We start from the raw sequence: 19,071 nt of genomic DNA on the forward strand, positions 1-19,071 counted from the left end.
TCCATCCTGTTCTTTTTCTGTTAAGGTTAATATTGAAGAAGGAAAATACAGAAGTCGTCATTTGACACGTTTATTATATGAGAATTTTTTGAAGCTCAGAAATAAGTGAAGCTGAAATATGAAAAAAAAAAAAAAGTATGCATGCTAATTGTAAGAACTGAAGCCCTACTTGTAGAATTTTAAGAAATATTTATGAAGTCAGGAAGATGAAAAGAAGTCAGAATTTGAAAATGAAGAATGAAGAAAGAAATAAAAATGAAGTTTAAGATGAGAAGTAATCTGGCATCATAAAGCTCTACGCTAAGTAATTACTAGTCTGTTTCTGTGTCCCTGTATATATCAAATTATATGCATGCATTATTTGTTAAAGCAAGCATACAGGGTAAAACACGTAGGTAAAAAATGGGGTTGTAATTCAATTTCACTCAGACTTACTAAAGACTTCAACTTTGAAGGAAGTATTTTTTTTTTAATGCAGTGGCAATAGTCATTTGTGCTTAATGTACGACTTGTGTTCTAGGAATCTCGATCTGCTTCAAGGAGTGGAAGTGCTCGACGCTCAGGCAAGTCTGCAAGCCACTCTCCCAATCGTTCTCCAGCACGATCTCGTTCGAAAGAGGGATCAAGACGTTCAAGATCCAAATCTAGATCAAGATCTGAATCGAGGTTTGTTTTCACGGTTCTGCTTGTACTGTTTTTTTTTAAAAGGCTTTCTAGGCTGAATATGAATTTCTGCAGTCACAAAGTAGAGTCCTAACTGTAATGTGCACACTTTCAGTATTCCCCCCCCTTCTCTGCTGCCATCTTGAGCGATTGGCTCATGACCGCTAGTATGCCAATTAATGACTGCCCATGCAGGCAACAGTGGAATTCTGGCAGTGCATATTTATAAAGATTCAGCAATTTGCTGTCTCAAAGTAACTGCAAAAAACGAATCTTCAGCTTGGAAAATATCCTTTTAGTGCAGATATTTTTTTGGTATTAAATACTGTTACTAAACAAGTATATATATTTTTTTCCCTTTCAACCCCCTGCTCCCCCCTCCCATTCTCGCTTTCCTCTCCCCAGATCAAGATCAAGGAGAAGTTCTCGTCGTCACTATACTAGATCGCGTACTCGTTCTCGATCCCACAGACGATCAAGAAGCCGTTCATATAGCAGAGATTATAGACGACGTCACAGCCATAGTCACTCTCCTATGTCAAATCGTAGACGTCATGTAGGCAATAGAGTATGTTTACCACTTTTTAGTAATTCTTTAAAAAAAATTACCATTAGACCTTTAAAATTTTTTAATCAGGTTGTGACTTTGTTTACCCTCTAGGCAAACCCTGATCCAAACTGTTGCTTAGGTGTATTTGGCCTAAGTCTTTATACCACAGAGCGTGATTTAAGAGAGGTGTTCTCAAAATATGGTCCAATAGCTGATGTTTCCATTGTGTATGATCAGCAGTCAAGACGATCTAGAGGATTCTCGTTTGTTTACTTTGAAAATGTTGATGATGCTAAGGAGGTGAGAATATTATGTAATTGTTCTCAATGTAATTTGTATTTTAAGATTATTTCCTTCACGCTATCTATCCATCTTCATTCGACTGCTGCTGAAAATTATCATTTAACCCCTTAAGGACCAGAGCTTTTTCCGTTTTTGCTTTTTCGTTTTTTGCTCCCCTTGTTCCCAGAGCCATAGCGTTTTTATTTTTTGGTCATTATGGCCATGTGAGGGCTTATTTTTTGCGGGACGAGTTGTACTTTTCAACGCATCACTAGTTTTACCATATCGTGTACGGGAAAACAGGGGGAAAAATTCCAAGTGCGGTAAAATTGCAAAAAAAAGTGCAATACCACAGTTTTATTTATTTTTTTACCACGTTCACTGAATGCTAAAACTGACCTGCCATTCTTATTTTCCAGGTCATTACGAGTTCGTAGACACCAAACATGTATAGGTTCTTTTATATTTAAGTGGTGGAAAAAAATTCCAAAATTTGGTACCCAAAAAAAAATGGCGCCATTTTCCGAGACCTGTAGCGTCTCCATTTTTCGTGATCTGGGGCTGGGTAAGGGCTTATTTTTTGCGCGCCGGGCTGACTTTTTATTGATAACATTTTGGGGTAGATCCGATGTTTTGATCGCCCGTTATTGCATTTTATTGCAATTTTGCGGCGACCAAAAAACGTGATTCGGGCGTTTAGAATTTTTTTCTCGTTACGCCGTTTACCGATCGGATTAATTCTTTTTTTATATTGATAGATGGGGCGATTCTGAACGCGGCGATACCAAATATGTCTATGTAGGTTTTTTTTATATAATTTTTTTTTATTTTGAATGGGGCGAAAGGGGGGTGATTTAAACTTTTTTTTTTTTTTCACTTACTGCATGCTTCAATAGTCTCCATAGGAGACTAGAAGCAGCAGTTGTCTGATCGTCTCTGCTACATACAGGTGACGAGCAGATCCCCCTGCATGCAGCAGAAATGGTCCTGTGCCAAAAAACATAAAGATGGTTTTTGTTTTTTCCTCAGGCAAAAGAACGTGCCAATGGCATGGAACTGGATGGAAGAAGGATAAGAGTTGACTTCTCAATAACAAAAAGGCCTCATACTCCTACACCAGGGATATATATGGGAAGACCGACCTAGTAAGTATAAAGGATGAGATGTGTTGTGTTCCACATGGAAGCTTGCCTATTGTTGCTCCTGTACCTGAAGTGTAGGAATTGTAAACGTGTTTCTCAGATAGGAGTTGGAGGTTCTCCACTACCCTAAGGCTATGTCCCACGATGCAGAAATGTCCGGATTTTTCCTGAGCGTTTCTGCATCTCCCTGGCAGAAAAAACGCATGCGGATTGTACATGTGTTTTCCTGCCAGGGACATGCGGATGTGAAGCGTTCTTCGCATGCGGGTTATCAAGTGCTTTCCAAGCGATTTTAGCCTCACTTGGAAAGTGCTTGACAACTTGGTCACACTATATAAATCCATGCAAACGGCATGGATTTATACAGTGAGACCAAAAGAATGGTAAAAAATAAAGATATACTTACCTTCTGATGGGCCCCCGGAGTCTTTATCTGGTGCGTCCTGGTTTGTCGGCAGCTCGCGGAAGACTTAAGGACCTGCCGACGGCGGTCGTGTGACCCGTCACATGACTAAATGACGTCGGCACAAGTCCTTTAGTCTACCGCGACCTGCCAGCGAGCAGATTATGACACCGGGGGCCATCAGAAGGCAAGTATAATATTTATTTTTTTATTTTATTCTTACAGGTTCTATGGTACCCGGGTCTGGAGGGGAGTCTCCTCTCCTCCAGACCCGGGTACCATCCGCACATTGAAACGCATATAATCCGCATGTACAGATGCAGTGATGCGGATGACATGCGCTCCAATGCAAGTCAATGGTGGCGAAAACGCTGCGCTTCCGCAAAATAATTGGTAGTGCTGTGGATTTTTCCGCAATGATGATCCGCAGCAGAAGTTTCCGCAGCTGAATTGCCGCTGCTTAAATGCATAGTGGGCACACAGCCTTACTCGGTTACTGTTTTTTTTGTTAGATGTCACTAAAGAATCTAATGTAGTTTTCAAGTTTTGTTTCTTGCTTCTTCTCCATGTCCCCTGACACCAGCTGTGTTCATACCAATCGCTTCCTTTTTCAAGGTCACATCCCTTGTGCTTGGCTACAAGCCAGCAGCAAACACACTCCCTGCAACTCTGCTTAAACCACACCCTTCCCCCAGCTTCACCTTCACAATATGACCCTTGGCAGGAGCGTGATCTCTTGTCCAGGACACTGCTGCAGGCAAGGCTCCTTCAGGCCTTCCAGACACGTTAAATTGCAGATGGCCAATCATTTGGCCGACACTCCCATGCACAGTAGCACTCACTCGGCCAAGCACTTCTGTGTTCTCTTGTGACAAAGCCAACGGCGCAATCAGCATCTCTTAACTATCAGTCGGCTGGCGCCCCCACCGCCATACGCATTAAATAATTAAGCAAACCCGTCGATGTTGACCTTTTCAGATGACTTTAGTTTGTGTACAGAGGCCTTTACTCTAAATAAAAATGCACAACACCAGCCATGGCAATGAAGCCTCTCATAATTGCTGTTTACTAGCTAAACATGTTTCACTGTTATAAGGTGTACTTTGGAAGAGAAAACTGTGCATGGAGGATAGGAGAATTATGTGAGCAATGTATACAGATGCAGTGAGCTCTTAAGAATGGAGCCCTGCCCACTGACACAGCATGAAAGGCACATGCCTAATGTCACCTCAGATTCCAGAGCCCAGAAGTCAGGAGATTCTCTACTGATTATATGACACCTGAAAGAACCCATCTGTGGCAATTTACATGAAGGAAAATAAAGAGGTGGCCAACCACATTAAGCAGAATCTTTCATTCGATTTTTACACTCTAAATCAACCTGTTATAAAGCTGGGGCTTGGGGTACCCAAGATTGCACTGTTAAAATTCTCCCCTTTTATAGCATTTGATAGAAGTAGTTAATACAGAACATGTATGTAATTTATTGGAGGAAACAGGCGGCCTTCAGAGTACACATTTAGAAGTAGAGATTCCACTAGCACTTCTAAAATGTGCACCATTGTCTATTCTGATAAGCGTCTTTCATCAGACACGGATGACTGCATTTAGAAATCAGCCCACTGGCTGAGCCATAACTGTTTGATCCATGTTTGTACGGTTTCCGTGTCTGGGACAGAGGTCCAAAACGAGGGAATGGCAACTAAAAAAGTATTTCATTGCGACACACGAGCATACTGGCAGGATGTCCACAATGTTCTGTTTTTAGTTTAGAAGGTAGCCCTTATAAAGTTTACAGAACTAATTAAATCTTCAAATGAATATTCTCTCCTTTCAAGATATTGTATATTCATAGGCTTTGCCAAAGTGTGAAAGATATACGTTGGGAGTGTGATCGTTTACTTTCCCCCTGTTTGCTTTAATTTCTAAAGTAGTGGGAGTTCACGCCGAAGAGACTACTACGAACGAGGTTATGAACGTGGAGGTTATGACGATCGGGAATACTATAGTCGTTCATCTTACAGGTAAAGTCAGAATTGTAAAATGCTCCTTGCCCATAAAAGAAAAACATGTGAGCTAAAGCATTGGTGGTGGTGGTGGTGGGAGCCTCCTGCTTCCATCGGCTTAGATGCTAGAATCTGCATTTACCATGGCAGTTAATGACTGTAATCTGATCTACAATCTGCCATTCACCTACCCCCACCCTTTGATATACTCCGAAATCATGGCGCAGGTATATGGAATAGGCTCCGCAGCTGCCTCCACACAAGGCAGGTGCTGGGTGTTACACAGCCATCTGCCTTTAACAGTAACTATGAGGGCTAGCGCTGAATGATGCTGTTAACACTTTAACTGTTGCTTTCAATCTACACACCTCTGACAAAATACCAGGTTTTTGTCGTGTAAATAACTCGCCAAGAAAAATCACTTCAGAGCATTTTCCATCTTTAGTATCCCCTATATCTGTACAAGTCCACGGAGAAACAAACTTTTGGAGGAAAAGTAACGAAATTAAAATGTGGTTGCATAAGTGTTAACACACTGTTATAATTGGCTGTTGGTGTTGCAGGACAGGGTTAAAACTTACCACTGGAGGTTCTGGTTATGGACCTGGCTAGCTATGTCTAGAGCCAGGCCTTGTGTGCATTTGTTGGTCGGTCAGCTGAGGAGAGTGGTAAGCCAGTATCTTTGCAGGCAATTAACACTGGTTGCTGTGGACAATGGCCATTTTGTGTGACCTAACTGTAACTAGCTCAGCTGTGTGTCATCAGTGAATGAGTCTAAGGTTATGTGCCCACGATGCAGAAATGCTCAGGATTTTTTCCTGAGCGTTTCTGTATCTCCCTGGCAGAAAAAAAACGCATGCAGATTGTACATGCGTTTTCCTGCCAGGGACATGCGGATGTGAAGCGTTCTTCACTTGCATTTCCGCATGCGTGTTGACAAGCGCTTTCCAAGCTATTTTAGCATCACTTGGAAAGTGCTTGTCAACTAGGTCACACTATATAAATCCATGCAAACTGCATGGATTTATATAGTGTGACCGAGAGAATGTCAAAAAATAAAAAAATGTATACTTGCCCTCCGATGGCCCGCGCTGTCTTGCTTCACTGTCCCGGCAGCGGTGGATTGAAGGACCTGCTGACGTCAGCGTCGCGTGACCCGTCACATGACTGTGATGTCAGCGCAGGTCCTTCATTCCATCGCGAAGTGCCGGGAAGCAAGGCGGAGCGCAGCGCGGGCTGCCGGAAGGTAAGTATACATTTTATTTATTTATTTATTTATTTTTTTTTACAGCTTTTTTAATGGTACCTGGGTGTGGATGACTCTCCTCTCCTCTACACCCGGGTACCATCCGCACATTAGAACGCGCCAATTACGCAAGTACAGATGCGGAATTGGCGCGTTCTAATGCAAGTCAATGGCGGTGAAAATGCAGCGCTTCCGCAAAATAATTGGTAGTGCTGCGTGTTTTTTTCCGCAATGATAATCCGCAGCGGAAATTTCCGCAGCATGTGCAAAGCACATGCGGATTATCATTGAGGGACATGGCAGGCCTTCTACCATGTGTGGTTTTTTTTTTTTTTTTTAAGCTTTTCTGCAGCGTTTTTGCCGTTGCGGAAACGCTTAAAAAGCGCATCGTGGGCGCACAGCCTAAAGCAGGACCTGGATTACTGTCTGGGCAGGGCTGTGAAGTTGATAAGCCACACATCAGTCTCCTCAATTTCCCTGACTTTTACTCCACAGCACAGCCTCACTACTGAGCATGTACGTAAAGTGCAGCACAGATTCATCTCAACTAAAAGCCGAGATCCTTAGATCAGGAACAGAACAGACATTTATAGGACACTTCATAACTTTCCCAAACACCTACTGCATTGAACTACTGTACTCAATTTACTATATATTTTAGGAGTCTACCCATTTTATACTGACTTCACCAACTGGAGCATTGATTTTTGTTACGTATGTGCTGGGAAAAGGCTGTTTTCATTCAACCCTTTAATGACCACCAACATGCCTTTTTACTGACCTAACATATAATAAAATAACATCCCTCAACAGGTGAAAATGCAGCAGATATCAGCTGTACGCTATAGCGGACATCCTACTGCATCAGCCTCGATCCATAAAGGCACTAACCATGGCCATTTAACCCCTTTAATGCAGCGGTCAATGACAGCTGCATCTAGATGGTTAATAGTCTTGTGGCACCCTAAATGCTGCAATCAATATCAATCACTGCATTTAAAAGGCTAGGAGAGGGAGGGGGCCTGCCAATAGTCATGGCATGCTATTAGCATGGTCTAAAAAAAAAAAAAAAAAATTGGTGTAATGTATTGCAATGCATTATACCAGTGATCAGAGTAATAAAAGGTAAAGGTCCCATAGAAGGACTAAGTAATTATTTTTTAAATGAAAAATTGTAAAAATCACAATTAGAAAATGAAGAAAATATTATCCAAACAAACATGTATATTTATATTAAACCAAAAAAAATGAAGTTCTCTGAATAGCGCTACGTCCGAAACGACCTGATTTATAAAACTGTCATGCTAGTTAACCCCTTCAGTGAACACAGTAAAAAAAGTAAATAAAAACATGGCAAAAACTGCTTTTTCATCATACTGCCCAAAAAAAGTGGAATAAAACTTGATCAAAAAAGACTAATGTAAATAAAAATGGTATCACTGAAAATGTCATCTTGTCCCTCAAAAAACAAGCCGCCATACAGCTCCATCAGCAGAAAAATTAAGGCTATAGCGCTGAAAATATAGTGATGCAATTATTTTCTTTAAAATAGTTTTGATAAGTGTCAAAATATAAAATGTGGTATCACTATAATTGTACAGACCCGCAAAATAATACGGTCTTATTACTTTTACCACATAGTGAACGCTATTACAAAAAATCCTCAATTGCTGCCTTTTTTGTTCTGCCTCCTAAAAATCTGAATAGAAGGCGATCAAAAAAAATGTTGTGCCCGAAAATGGTACCAATAAAAACCTCAACTCGTCCCGCAAAAAAAAAAAAACAAGCCATCACATGATTTCTGTGGGAAAAATTATAATGTTCATTATTTCATTCCACATTGCTTTAATTCCTGTGAAGCACCTAAAGGGTTAAACTTCTTGAATGTGATTTTGAGCACTCTTAAGGGGTGCAGTTCTTAAAATGATGTCACATAGGCCCCTCAAAGTCTTGTCAAGTGTTTTTGGTCTTAAAAAAAAAAAAAAAAAAATTGGAAAAAATAGAAATTGCTTTTAACTAGTGTTGAGCAAGTACAGTATGTTCTGTCCGAGTATGCTCGGGTCGAGCTTTGAGTATTTATAGTTGCTCGGTGATGAGGTTAAATCGCTCCCGTGTGCATGATTTGAAACTGTTTGACAGCTTTATTACATGTGAGGGATGTGTAAGAAATATGAGCAGCTATAAATACTCGGAGCTCGGCCCGAGAGCGAAAGGGTTATTATTTATTATTATAGCGCCATTTATTCCATGGCGCTTTACATGTGAAAAAGTGGTATAATACAAGAACAATTACAATAATCTTGAACACAATGTGACAGCGACTGGTACAGGAGGAGCGAGGACCCTGCCAGTGAGGGCTCACAATCTACGAGGGATAGGTGAGGGTAGAGCTGGTCGTGCAGCGGTATGGTGGAGCGGTGGTTACTGCAGGTTGTAGGCTTGTCGGAAGAGGTGGGTCTTCAGGTTCCTTTTGAAGGTTTCCATGGTAGGCGAGAGTCTGATACGTTGGGGTAGAGAGTTCCAGAGTAGGGCGGAAGCATGGGAGAAATCTTGTATACGGTTGTGGGAGGAGGAGATAAGAGGGGGAGTAGAGCAGGAGATCTTGTGAGGATCGGAGGTTGCGTGTAGGTATGTAACGGGAGACTAGGTCTGAGATATATGGAGGAGACAGGTTGTGAATGGCTTTGTATGTCATGGTTAGGGTTTTGAACTGGAGTCTCTGAGCAATGGGGAGCCAGTGAAGACATTGACAGAGAGGAGAGGCTGGGGAATAGCGGGGGGACAGGTTGATCAGTCGAGCAGCAGAGTTTAGGATAGATTGGAGGGGTGTGAGAGTGGTAGAAGGGAGGCCACAGAGCAGGAGGTTGCAGTAGTCAAGGCGGGAGATGATGAGGGCGTGCACTAGTGTTTTTGCAGATTCATGGTTTAGGAATGTGCGGATCCGGGAGATATTTTTGAGTTGGAGTCAGCAGGAAGTGTCAAGGGCTTGGATATGTGGTTTGAAGGAGAGTTCGGAGTCCAGGGTTACCCCAAGGCAGTGAGCTTGAGGGACTGGGGAGAGTGGGCAGCCATTTGACGTTGGGAGGGTTGAATGAGATGGCGGAAAGATGAATTCTGTTTTGTCCATGTTAAGTTTTAGAAATCTAGCAGAGAAGAAGGATGAAATAGCGGACAGACATTGTGGGATTTTGGTTAATAAGGAGGTGATATCGGGTCCAGAGAGGTAGATCTGTGTGTCCTCAGCATAGAGGTGATAATGAAAGCCATGAGACTCTATGAGCTGTCCCAGGCCTAAGGTGTAGATCAGGGGTCTCAAACACGCGGCCCGCGGGCCGCATGCGGCCCCTGAGGCTGCTTTATGCGGCCCGCAGGCACAGACCCCTTGACGATCCCGACCTGGTCCATGAGGAGCCGCCGACAGCAGCGCTGCATTGCCGCACAGAGACTGTTTCCCAGCACTGCATTTCCAATGCCAGCCGCCGGCCAATCAGAGGCCAGCAGCTGATATCTGCGTGTCGGCGCAGCGAGTATGACGTCATTGCCATATGCAGATGTCAGCTGCTGGCCTCTGATTGGCCGGCGGCTGACATTGAAAATGCTGTGCTGGGAGACGGTCTCTGTGCGGCAATGCAGCGCTGCTGTCGGCGGCTCCTCCTGGACCAGGTCGGGATCGTCAAGGGGTCTGACTCTGTGGTGCCTGCGGGCCACATCTGCAGGAAGGCCGCCGAGGGAACGGAGGACAGGTGAGAATCATCTTTTTTTTTTATGTGTGTGAAGAACAGCACAGGGGGCACATAGCCACAAGAGGGGACCTGGATGGGGCACATAGCCACAACATGGGGACCTGGATGGGGCACATAGCATCAAGAGGGGACCTGGATGGGGCACATAGCCACAGGATGGGGACCTGGATGGGGCACATAGCCACAGGATGGGGACCTGGATGGGGCACATAGCCACAGGATGGGGACCTGGATGGGGCACATAGCCACAGGATGGGGACCTGGATGGGGGGCACATAGCCACAGGATGGGGACCTGGATGGGGGGCACATAGCCACAGGATGGGGACCTGGATGGGGGGCACATAGCCACAGGATGGGGACCTGGATGGGGGGCACATAGCCACAGGATGGGGACCTGGATGGGGGGCACATAGCCACAGGATGGGGACCTGGATGGGGGGCACATAGCCACAGGATGGGGACCTGGATGGGGGGCACATAGCCACAGGATGGGGACCTGGATGGGGGGCACATAGCCACAGGATGGGGACCTGGATGGGGGGCACATAGCCACAGGATGGGGACCTGGATGGGGGGCACATAGCCACAGGATGGGGACCTGGATGGGGGGCACATAGCCACAGGATGGGGACCTGGATGGGGGGCACATAGCCACAGGATGGGGACCTGGATGGGGGGCACATAGCCACAGGATGGGGACCTGGATGGGGGGCACATAGCCACAGGATGGGGACCTGGATGGGGGGCACATAGCCACAGGATGGGGACCTGGATGGGGGGCACATAGCCACAGGATGGGGACCTGGATGGGGGGCACATAGCCACAGGATGGGGACCTGGATGGGGGGCACATAGCCACAGGATGGGGACCTGGATGGGGGGCACATAGCCACAGGATGGGGACCTGGATGGGGGGCACATAGCCACAGGATGGGGACCTGGATGGGGGGCACATAGCCACAGGATGGGGACCTGGATGGGGGGCACATAGCCACAGGATGGGGACCTGGATGGGGGGCACATAGCCACAGGATGGGGACCTGGATGGGGGGCACATAGCCACAGGATGGGGACCTGGATGGGGGGCACATAGCCACAGGATGGGGACCTGGATGGGGGGCACATAGCCACAGGATGGGGACCTGGATGGGGGGCACATAGCCACAGGATGGGGACCTGGATGGGGGGCACATAGCCACAGGATGGGGACCTGGATGGGGGGCACATAGCCACAGGATGGGGACCTGGATGGGGGGCACATAGCCACAGGATGGGGACCTGGATGGGGGGCACATAGCCACAGGATGGGGACCTGGATGGGGGGCACATTACTACAAGATGTTTGCCATTATTACTATATGATGCTAATTGTAAGACAATATTACTGTATGTGGCCAATTGGGGGAAACAAAATTGTAAAAATCAAAAAAATAAAAATAAAGCCTGAAAAAATATTGGGCACTAAAAATGCTGTTTTATATGTAAACTAAAGTAAACACAAAAAAGTGCACGTTTATTATCGCCACATCCATAACGACCCAAGCTATAAAAAAATAAACACGGAAAAAATGTTCAAAAGGTGTATACAAAAAAAAATTGTATCACTAAAAATGTCACATTGAACAAAGAATGCGGCCCCCCAAATTCAAATTTTTTCCATGTGCGGCCCATATACCCAGCCGAGTTTGAGACCCCTGGTGTAGATGGAGAAGAGCAGGGGTCCTAGAACTGAACCTTGGGGGACACCGACAGATAGGGGGCGAGATGAAGAGGTGGTGTGTGAGTGGGAGACACTGAATGTCCGGTCTGTTAGGTATGAGGAGATCCAGGATGGGGCCAAGTCTGTGATGCAGAGAGATGAGAGTCTGGAGTAAGAGGGAATGGTCCACTGTGTCAAAGGCAGATGACAGGTCTAGGAGGAGGAGGACAGAGTAGTATCGCTTAGATTTGGCAGTTAGTAGGTCGTTTATGTCTTTAGTCAGTGCAGTTTCAGTAGAATGGTGCGGTCTGAAACCAGATTGTAGGCAGTCAAAGAGGGAGCAGGAGGAGAGGTGGGAGGACCGTTCAGAATGGACATGTTGTTTCAGTAGTTTTGAGGCATAGGGGAGAAGTGATATGGGGCGATAGCTAGACACGGAGGATGGGTCAAGGGAGGGCTTTTTGAGGATGGGTGTGATTGAGGCATGTTTGAAGCATGAGGGGAAGACGCCAGTTGTTAGTGACACGTTGAAGAGGTGGGCTAGGGCTGGGATGAAGATAGTGGTAAGGTTTGTGATGAGGTGGGACACGATTGGGTCAAGTTTACAGGTGGTGGAGAATGTAGTTTTGGTGGAGGAGGGTTGAGTAGGTGTGGGGAGGGGCGGTGGGGGCTTTAGGCAAAAACTTTGTCTGATGGTGTCAATCTTCTGCTTGACGAATGAGGCAGTCTTCGGCTGAAATAAGAGGAGAGGGAGGAGGCACTGGGGGACGGAGGAGAGAATTGAAGGTGTTGAATAGTAGTTTAGGGTTGTGAGACAGGGAGGATATGAGCGATGCAAAGTGTTTGTTTTGCTGCAGTGAGTGTGGACTTGAAGGTAGTGAGGGACTGTTTGAATGCGATGAAGTGCTCATGGGAGTGGGACCTTTTCCATCTACATTCAGCAACCCTGGAGGCCCGTCGCAGTTCTTTAGTTGGGCTGGTGTGCCAGGGTTGTCTGTTTGTGCGAGCCTTGGTATGTGTGAGGGGGGCGACCGAATCGAGAGCTGCAGCTGTTGTGGTGTTGTATAAAGTGGCAGCAGCATCTGCATCATGTAAGGAACTAATGTCTGTAAGAGGGAGGAGGGTTTCAGAGAGTAGGTCAAGGTGTTTGAGATTTCTACTAGGGTATGCAAGTTTGTGGAGTGGGGATTGTTGCCCCGTGTAGGAGAGAGAAGAGAATGTGAGTAGGTTGTGGTCAGAAAGAGGGAGAGGTGAGTTAGAGCGGTTCGATAGGGAACAGAGGTGGGTGAAGATGCGGTCCAGTGTGTGGCAGTCTTTGTGGGTGTGGAAGACCACTGAGTAAGACCAAAGGAGGAAGTGAGGGATAGAAGCTTAGAGGCAGCTGAGAGGGAAGTGTCAATGGGGATGTTAAAGTCGCCCATGATGATAGTGGGGATGTCAACGGAGAGTGAAGTAGGTTAACAGAACATACTCGCTCAACACTACTTTTAACCCTTCTAACTTCCTAACAAAAAAAAGTTGGTAAAAACATGATGTAAAGTATACATGGCTGTTGATCGGCTCATGCAGCTTTGTATCATAACGCCTATTTATTATGATGGCTGGACCATACATTACAAGCACTTTTTTTTTACCTTTTGTGTCTCCCCTATTTCCATATAGGTTGTAGGCTTGCGAGCAGGACCCTCACTCCTGTTAGTGTTGAACTGAACACAGTTACTTTGTAATGTCTGTCTTGTCTGTACATGTCCCCACTTTGTAAAGGGCTGTGGAATGTCTGTTCTATTTAAATAAAATTATTACTGTCTTGTTTACAAAAAGATTGCAAACAGGTTTTCATAAAACCATGTAAACCATTAAAGGGTTCAAATCTGTACATAGTCTTTAGATGAGTTTATGAAGCTTTTTTTTTCTGATCTATTCATATTAATGTATCTAATATTCTGGATTTCAGGGGAGGCGGAGGTGGAGGTGGAGGATGGCGTGGAGGCCAGGACAGGGATCAATTTTCTAGGTAACTTGCCTGATTAGCTGTTTGTACTAAAAAAATTCAGCCTTTTGTTTTATTCTGTTAAATGTATGGTGTTGGGGTTTTGCTGGGGTGGGGTGTCTGACTTGGTAATTGCAGAAGATAGAATAAAATGTAGTATGATATTTATTGAGGCTAAAAAAATAAAAAAAAGCTTGTTAAATTGCTCTAATCATCTCATGCCCTCTTAACCTAATTTTGACTTGACAGAAGGCGGTCTCCTTCACCATACTATAGCAGAGGCGGATACAGGTCTCGGTCCAGGTCTCGTTCTTATTCTCCACGTAAGTTGTGCTGTTCAGAAATATTTCTTTCCACTGCAAAATCTGTCTGCAGTTCATACAAGGGGGTTCTGTTGAGTAGCAGAACTGTATTGGCCTGTTTTTAATCTCTAAGTCGCTGAAATGTATAAAAATCGGAAATGAGCATTCAGATCACTGGCATTTTGTGTAGAAGTGGCTCTGAAATGCTCAAATTGTTATATCAGCAGCTAAATCAACTTGTCTTACACATTTTCTAAAAGGTCATTAAACTGCAGCCAAAATGCTGCTTTGCTAAGGCTGCGTTTGACGTGTGTGGGAGGGGGGGTTGTTTCCCTCTCATCCCCACCTCCTTCTCCTTTTGAAAAGCACGCTCCCCATATAGGTCCATTGATGCATACGCACTAATGTAAAAAAAACACCTGGTCTCAGACTCTGTGGATGTCCTATTAAAGTCTGAGGAGCTGCGTAAAACAGATGAAACATGTTGGATACTGTGTGCTTGTGTTCCCTCTTGTTACATATGACTTTAACTAATCGTTGCAAAAGTTGATGGATAAAAAAAATTGTCAAGCTACTTCAAGTGTGGGAGATTTTGATTTAATGACTTGTTTTTGTTCAAACTATTGCTGTTTGCTATGTATACCCCTTTATCACATGTAAAGCGCCATGGAATTAATGGCGCTATAATAAAATAACGCAAAAGGAACAAATCTGTTTCTCTCAGTAACAACGCACATGGGTATCTACTATATAATTGTCTTATCCCGTCTGTCTGTCTGTCCTGGAAATCCCGCGTCGCTCATTGGTCCGGCAGCGGCCAATCAGCGCCGCGGGATTTCTGAAAAAAGATGGCGGCAGTTAGCGGCTCATCTGCGGGACGGAGCTCAGCGGCGATGCGCGCCGCGACACGCTCATCTCCCGGCCGGTAACAGCAGAAGGACTCCGACCGCTGGACCCATCTGCGGGACGGAGATGCAGCCGGGTGATGACCGGCGCGAAGCGCTCATCTCCCGGCCGGTAGCAGCAGAAGGACTGCCGGTCGGGATACTTCTGGTACGAGCGCCCGCTCGTGTCCCGGGTTCTCGCTGCGGAAGTACCCGCACAGGCAGCGCCGCTCCTCACCAAGACGATTCGATGATTGGTCGCGGTCTTTGGACCCGACCAATCACTGATCTTACCGCAAAAGTTAAACACTTAAACAGCGGTGTTTAAATGTGGAGCCAAGATCGGTGATTGGTCGCGGCCGATATTTAAATTTGGCGGCAAGATCAGTGATTGGTCGCGGGCCAAGACCGCGACCAATCAGCGATTTGTGCGGCACATTTAAATAGCGGCCGCGACCAATTGTATGTCAGCGCCGCTCCCCTGTCCTCCCTTCACACTCTAGCCGCATGGATGTCAGCGGCGCTGCCTGTGCGGCTACTTCCGCTGCAAGAACCCGGGACATGAGCGGGCTCTCGCAGCAGAAGTACCCCGACCCGCAGCGCCGCTCCCCGGTCCTCCCGTCACACCCTAGCCGCCGATGTCCCCACAGTATCCGCATGGTGTTACAAAGGTCCGGACATTTGTGTTAAAAATCGCTGATTGGTCGCCGACGCTATTTAAATGTGGCGCCAAAATCGGTGATTGGTCGCGCCCAGCGTCGGCGACCAACGATTTTTAACACAAATGTCCGGACCTTTGTAACACCATGCGGATACTGTGGGGACATCAGCGGCTAGGGTGTAAAGGGAGGACCAGGGAGCGGCGCTGACATCCAATTGGTCGCGGCCGCTATTTAAATGTGCCGCACAAATCTGTGATTGGTCGCGTTCTTGGCCCGCGACCAATCACTGATCTTGCCGCAAAAGTTAAACACTACTGTACTGATTGGTCGCGGACGCTATTTAAATGTGGCGCTAAAATCTGATTGGTCACGCCCAGCGTCGGCGACCAATCAGCACAGCGGTGTTTAAATGTGGAGCCAAGATCGCTGATTGGTCGCGGCCAATATTTAAATTTGGCGCCCAAATCGGTGATTGGTCGCGGGCGCTGCCCGATCACCGATTTGGGCGCCAAATTTAAATATCGGCCACGACCAATCAGCGGTTTTTAACACAAATGTCCGGACCTTTGTAACACTATGCGGATACTGTGGGGACATCAGCGGCTAGGGTGTCGAGGGAGGACCGGGGAGCGGCTCTGTGGGTCGGGATACTTCTGCTGCTAGCAGTCGCTCATCTCCCAGCTTCTCGCAGCGGAAGTAGCCGCACAGGCAGCGGCGCTCCCCGGTCCTCACCAATACGATTCGCTGATTGGTCGCGCTCTCCACACGCGACCAATCAGTGATCTTTGCGCTGAAGTTAAACACAGCTCTGCTGATTGGTCGCGGGCAGCGGCCGCGACCAATCACCGATTTTGGCGCCACATTTAAATAGTGGCCGCGACCAATCACCGATCTTGCCGCCACATTTAAACACTGCTGTGCTGATTGGTCGCGTCTGGCGTCCGCGACCAATCAGCAGTATTGGCGCCAAATTTAAACCCTGCTCTGCTGATTGCGCCCGGTCTGCCGCATACATATTCTAGAATACCCGATGCATTAGAATCGGGCCACAATCTAGTGTGAATATAACTTTATAGTGATAACCTATACTTCTCATCAGATGTAAACATTAACAAGAGCTATGATGTTCAGCTGTTTTTATATGTAGCAGTCACTGCTGAGAACTTCATAACTTCTATTCAGACCTCCACTGGCTAAGTACGAATGACCTATCCTGAGGATAGGTTATTAATAAAAGCTGCTGGAAACTGAGGCCTCATTCACATGTCCGTGTTTAAACATGTACATGGGGGAAAGACCAGAATCAGCGTCTCATTAGTGTCTGTTTTTACCATCAGTAGGTAATCTGTTTTTCACAGATGGATATCCATGGAGTTTTTAATTTTGACAGTTGCAAATCATTGTGGCATAAACTACATGGGCTCGGGCCCTTGATCTGTTTGATCAGAAGCATTGACACAAACTACCACCAGTGAGCTGATTGGCATCAGTCAATCAGCTGTCACAGCAATGTCAAGGTGGAGACTGGAGTCCAAGGTTTACTGTGCCACTTCTTATTGATTTACCATTGTGGCTTGCTACTGTCAAACTGAACAATGGACTCCTTTTGGTGATTATTAGAACAAATGGAGTGGAGTCTTAGTAGGGCGGCAATCTCCTGCTTTTTAAGTTGGTCATAAAAGCATAATACAATCTGTTTGGTTTAACTGCATGTGTTTTACATAACTTTTTTTTTGTTGCTAAAATATTTATTTTGTTTTCTTCCTAGGCCGTTATTAGATTGGAAGCTACTTGACAGAATTAAATCAACGTGTTCATACATGAAGATGTACATCCTACTCTTTAACATGTGTTTGACAATTTAGCAAAGGACATTTTGTTGTAGAAATTGTGAATTGACAGATGTGCATGTGTAATTTTTTTTTCTATTGTAACAAGTAGAATAATTGCATACTTTTTCCCATTTGAGGCTTTTTTTTTTTTCAATCCATAAAAATTTTAAATGCTGTCCTATTCAGACATTGTTAAAAACAAAATAATCTGTCTGCTCCACAACTCCCCGTGATTCTGTTTATAAATACCTTCCCAAAAAAATGCTCCCTGTAAAATGCAGTCTGTTTAACCTCTTTACCTTTATTAGATTAGAGGCCTATGTTGAATAGTCAAAACACCAGTAAATTAATTCACTTTATTAACCTATAGAAATTACATCAAGTATGACTTTAAAGCATGCTAAATTGACAGTCAAAACCATGGTAACGTGACTATATTTAAAGGGAGGGTTATTAGTTAAGTTTATGACCAGAACAGTTTTGTCTGACCTAAGGAATGTGTAAAAGCACTTTGTCCCCAGTTCATCAAAGATTTAATGCTGGAAAACTAGTGTGCAAAGTTTGGGAAAGTCACTTTTATGCAATAGTAGACTGCAAAATTGTTACCTCTTTTGGTGTTTTCTTGCCAATTTTGCCCTTCTGACAAAACTGGGTTGAGCTGGGATATGGTGACTGCAAATCAATGTCTAGCAGTGGCGTTCCTTAAGCCACAAATATTGCTCCAGTTCCTGGCTTGACGTGGTATTTGTGGCAAGGAGCACACCACTTCACGCCTTTCCTGATTCATTAAGAGGCATGTGCCTCTTAATAAATGAAGCGCCTTGCAGTCCTCCTACCAGTGTGGAAACCATTGGTCTTGATAAATCGGGACCAAAGTCTACCTTTTGCAATATATGACACTATGAATTTTTCCTTTGTGTCAGTTAACCATGCCTCAGCTGAGACTTCTAGCTTTTGCAGGGGGAGTTATAGCTTTTTGAGTCTAAGGTTCTCTGCTTCAGTGTTGCGCATGTGTGTAAGTTTTATATTCTGATCCAGAAAAATAACTGCAAGGCTATAAAAGAACCACGGGTTGTATAGGTGTGCCAGGCAGTTTAAAGTTTTGGCACTGCACACCTCTAAACAAATGCACATGTTGCTTTTCTTGTGTAATGCTAATTTTTAAATAAATGTTTTTTTTGAACAGTGTTCATTTTTAATTGCCTGGAAAAAATTGACAAACCTCAATGTAGCTTCTTACATGTGGTTAGTTTTGGGAAGTTTCCATTGTATTCTCAGGGGCTCTGGAAATATGACAGTGCCCAGTTACCATTATAGTAATTCCTTTTTTTTTTTTTTTTTCTCGTTGCCCATTGTGAAAATTGCAATATTTGTGGATACATCAACATATACCAGAAGCAGGCTTAACCCCTTCACAACCTTGGGTTTTGTCGTTTTTTGCTCCCCTTGTTCCCAGAGCCATAGCGTTTTTATTTTTTGGTCAATATGGCTGTGTGAGGACTTATTTTTTGCGGGACAAGTTGTACTTTTCAACGCCATTACTAGTTTTACCATATCGTGTACGGGAAAAAAATTCCAAGTGCGGTAAAATTGCAAAAAAAGTGCAATACCACAGTTGTTTATTTTTTTTTACCACGTTCACTGAATGCTAAAACTGACCTGCCG

At 45.0% G+C, this 19,071-nt stretch overlaps 1 protein-coding gene across 1 annotated transcript in view; it reads left to right on the top strand.

Moving 5' to 3' along the window:
* The window catches only part of TRA2B (transformer 2 beta homolog), a 30,421-nt gene extending 11,832 nt beyond the window's left edge, over positions 1-18,589 (top strand). The window contains exons 2-9 of the mRNA XM_073647855.1: positions 521-666; positions 1,069-1,231; positions 1,325-1,513; positions 2,525-2,640; positions 4,972-5,064; positions 13,691-13,750; positions 13,976-14,049; positions 17,343-18,589. Coding sequence (XP_073503956.1) covers positions 521-666; positions 1,069-1,231; positions 1,325-1,513; positions 2,525-2,640; positions 4,972-5,064; positions 13,691-13,750; positions 13,976-14,049; positions 17,343-17,353 — 852 coding nt within the window. The 3' untranslated portion in view covers positions 17,354-18,589. The remainder of the gene's footprint in view (positions 1-520; positions 667-1,068; positions 1,232-1,324; positions 1,514-2,524; positions 2,641-4,971; positions 5,065-13,690; positions 13,751-13,975; positions 14,050-17,342) is intronic.
* The last annotated feature ends 482 nt before the right edge of the window (positions 18,590-19,071 follow it).

This window comes from Phyllobates terribilis, unplaced genomic scaffold (genome assembly GCF_046119375.1).
Source record: "Phyllobates terribilis strain yellow unplaced genomic scaffold, ASM4611937v1 Scaffold_9__5_contigs__length_417890890, whole genome shotgun sequence".
Lineage (NCBI taxonomy): Eukaryota > Metazoa > Chordata > Amphibia > Anura > Dendrobatidae > Phyllobates > Phyllobates terribilis.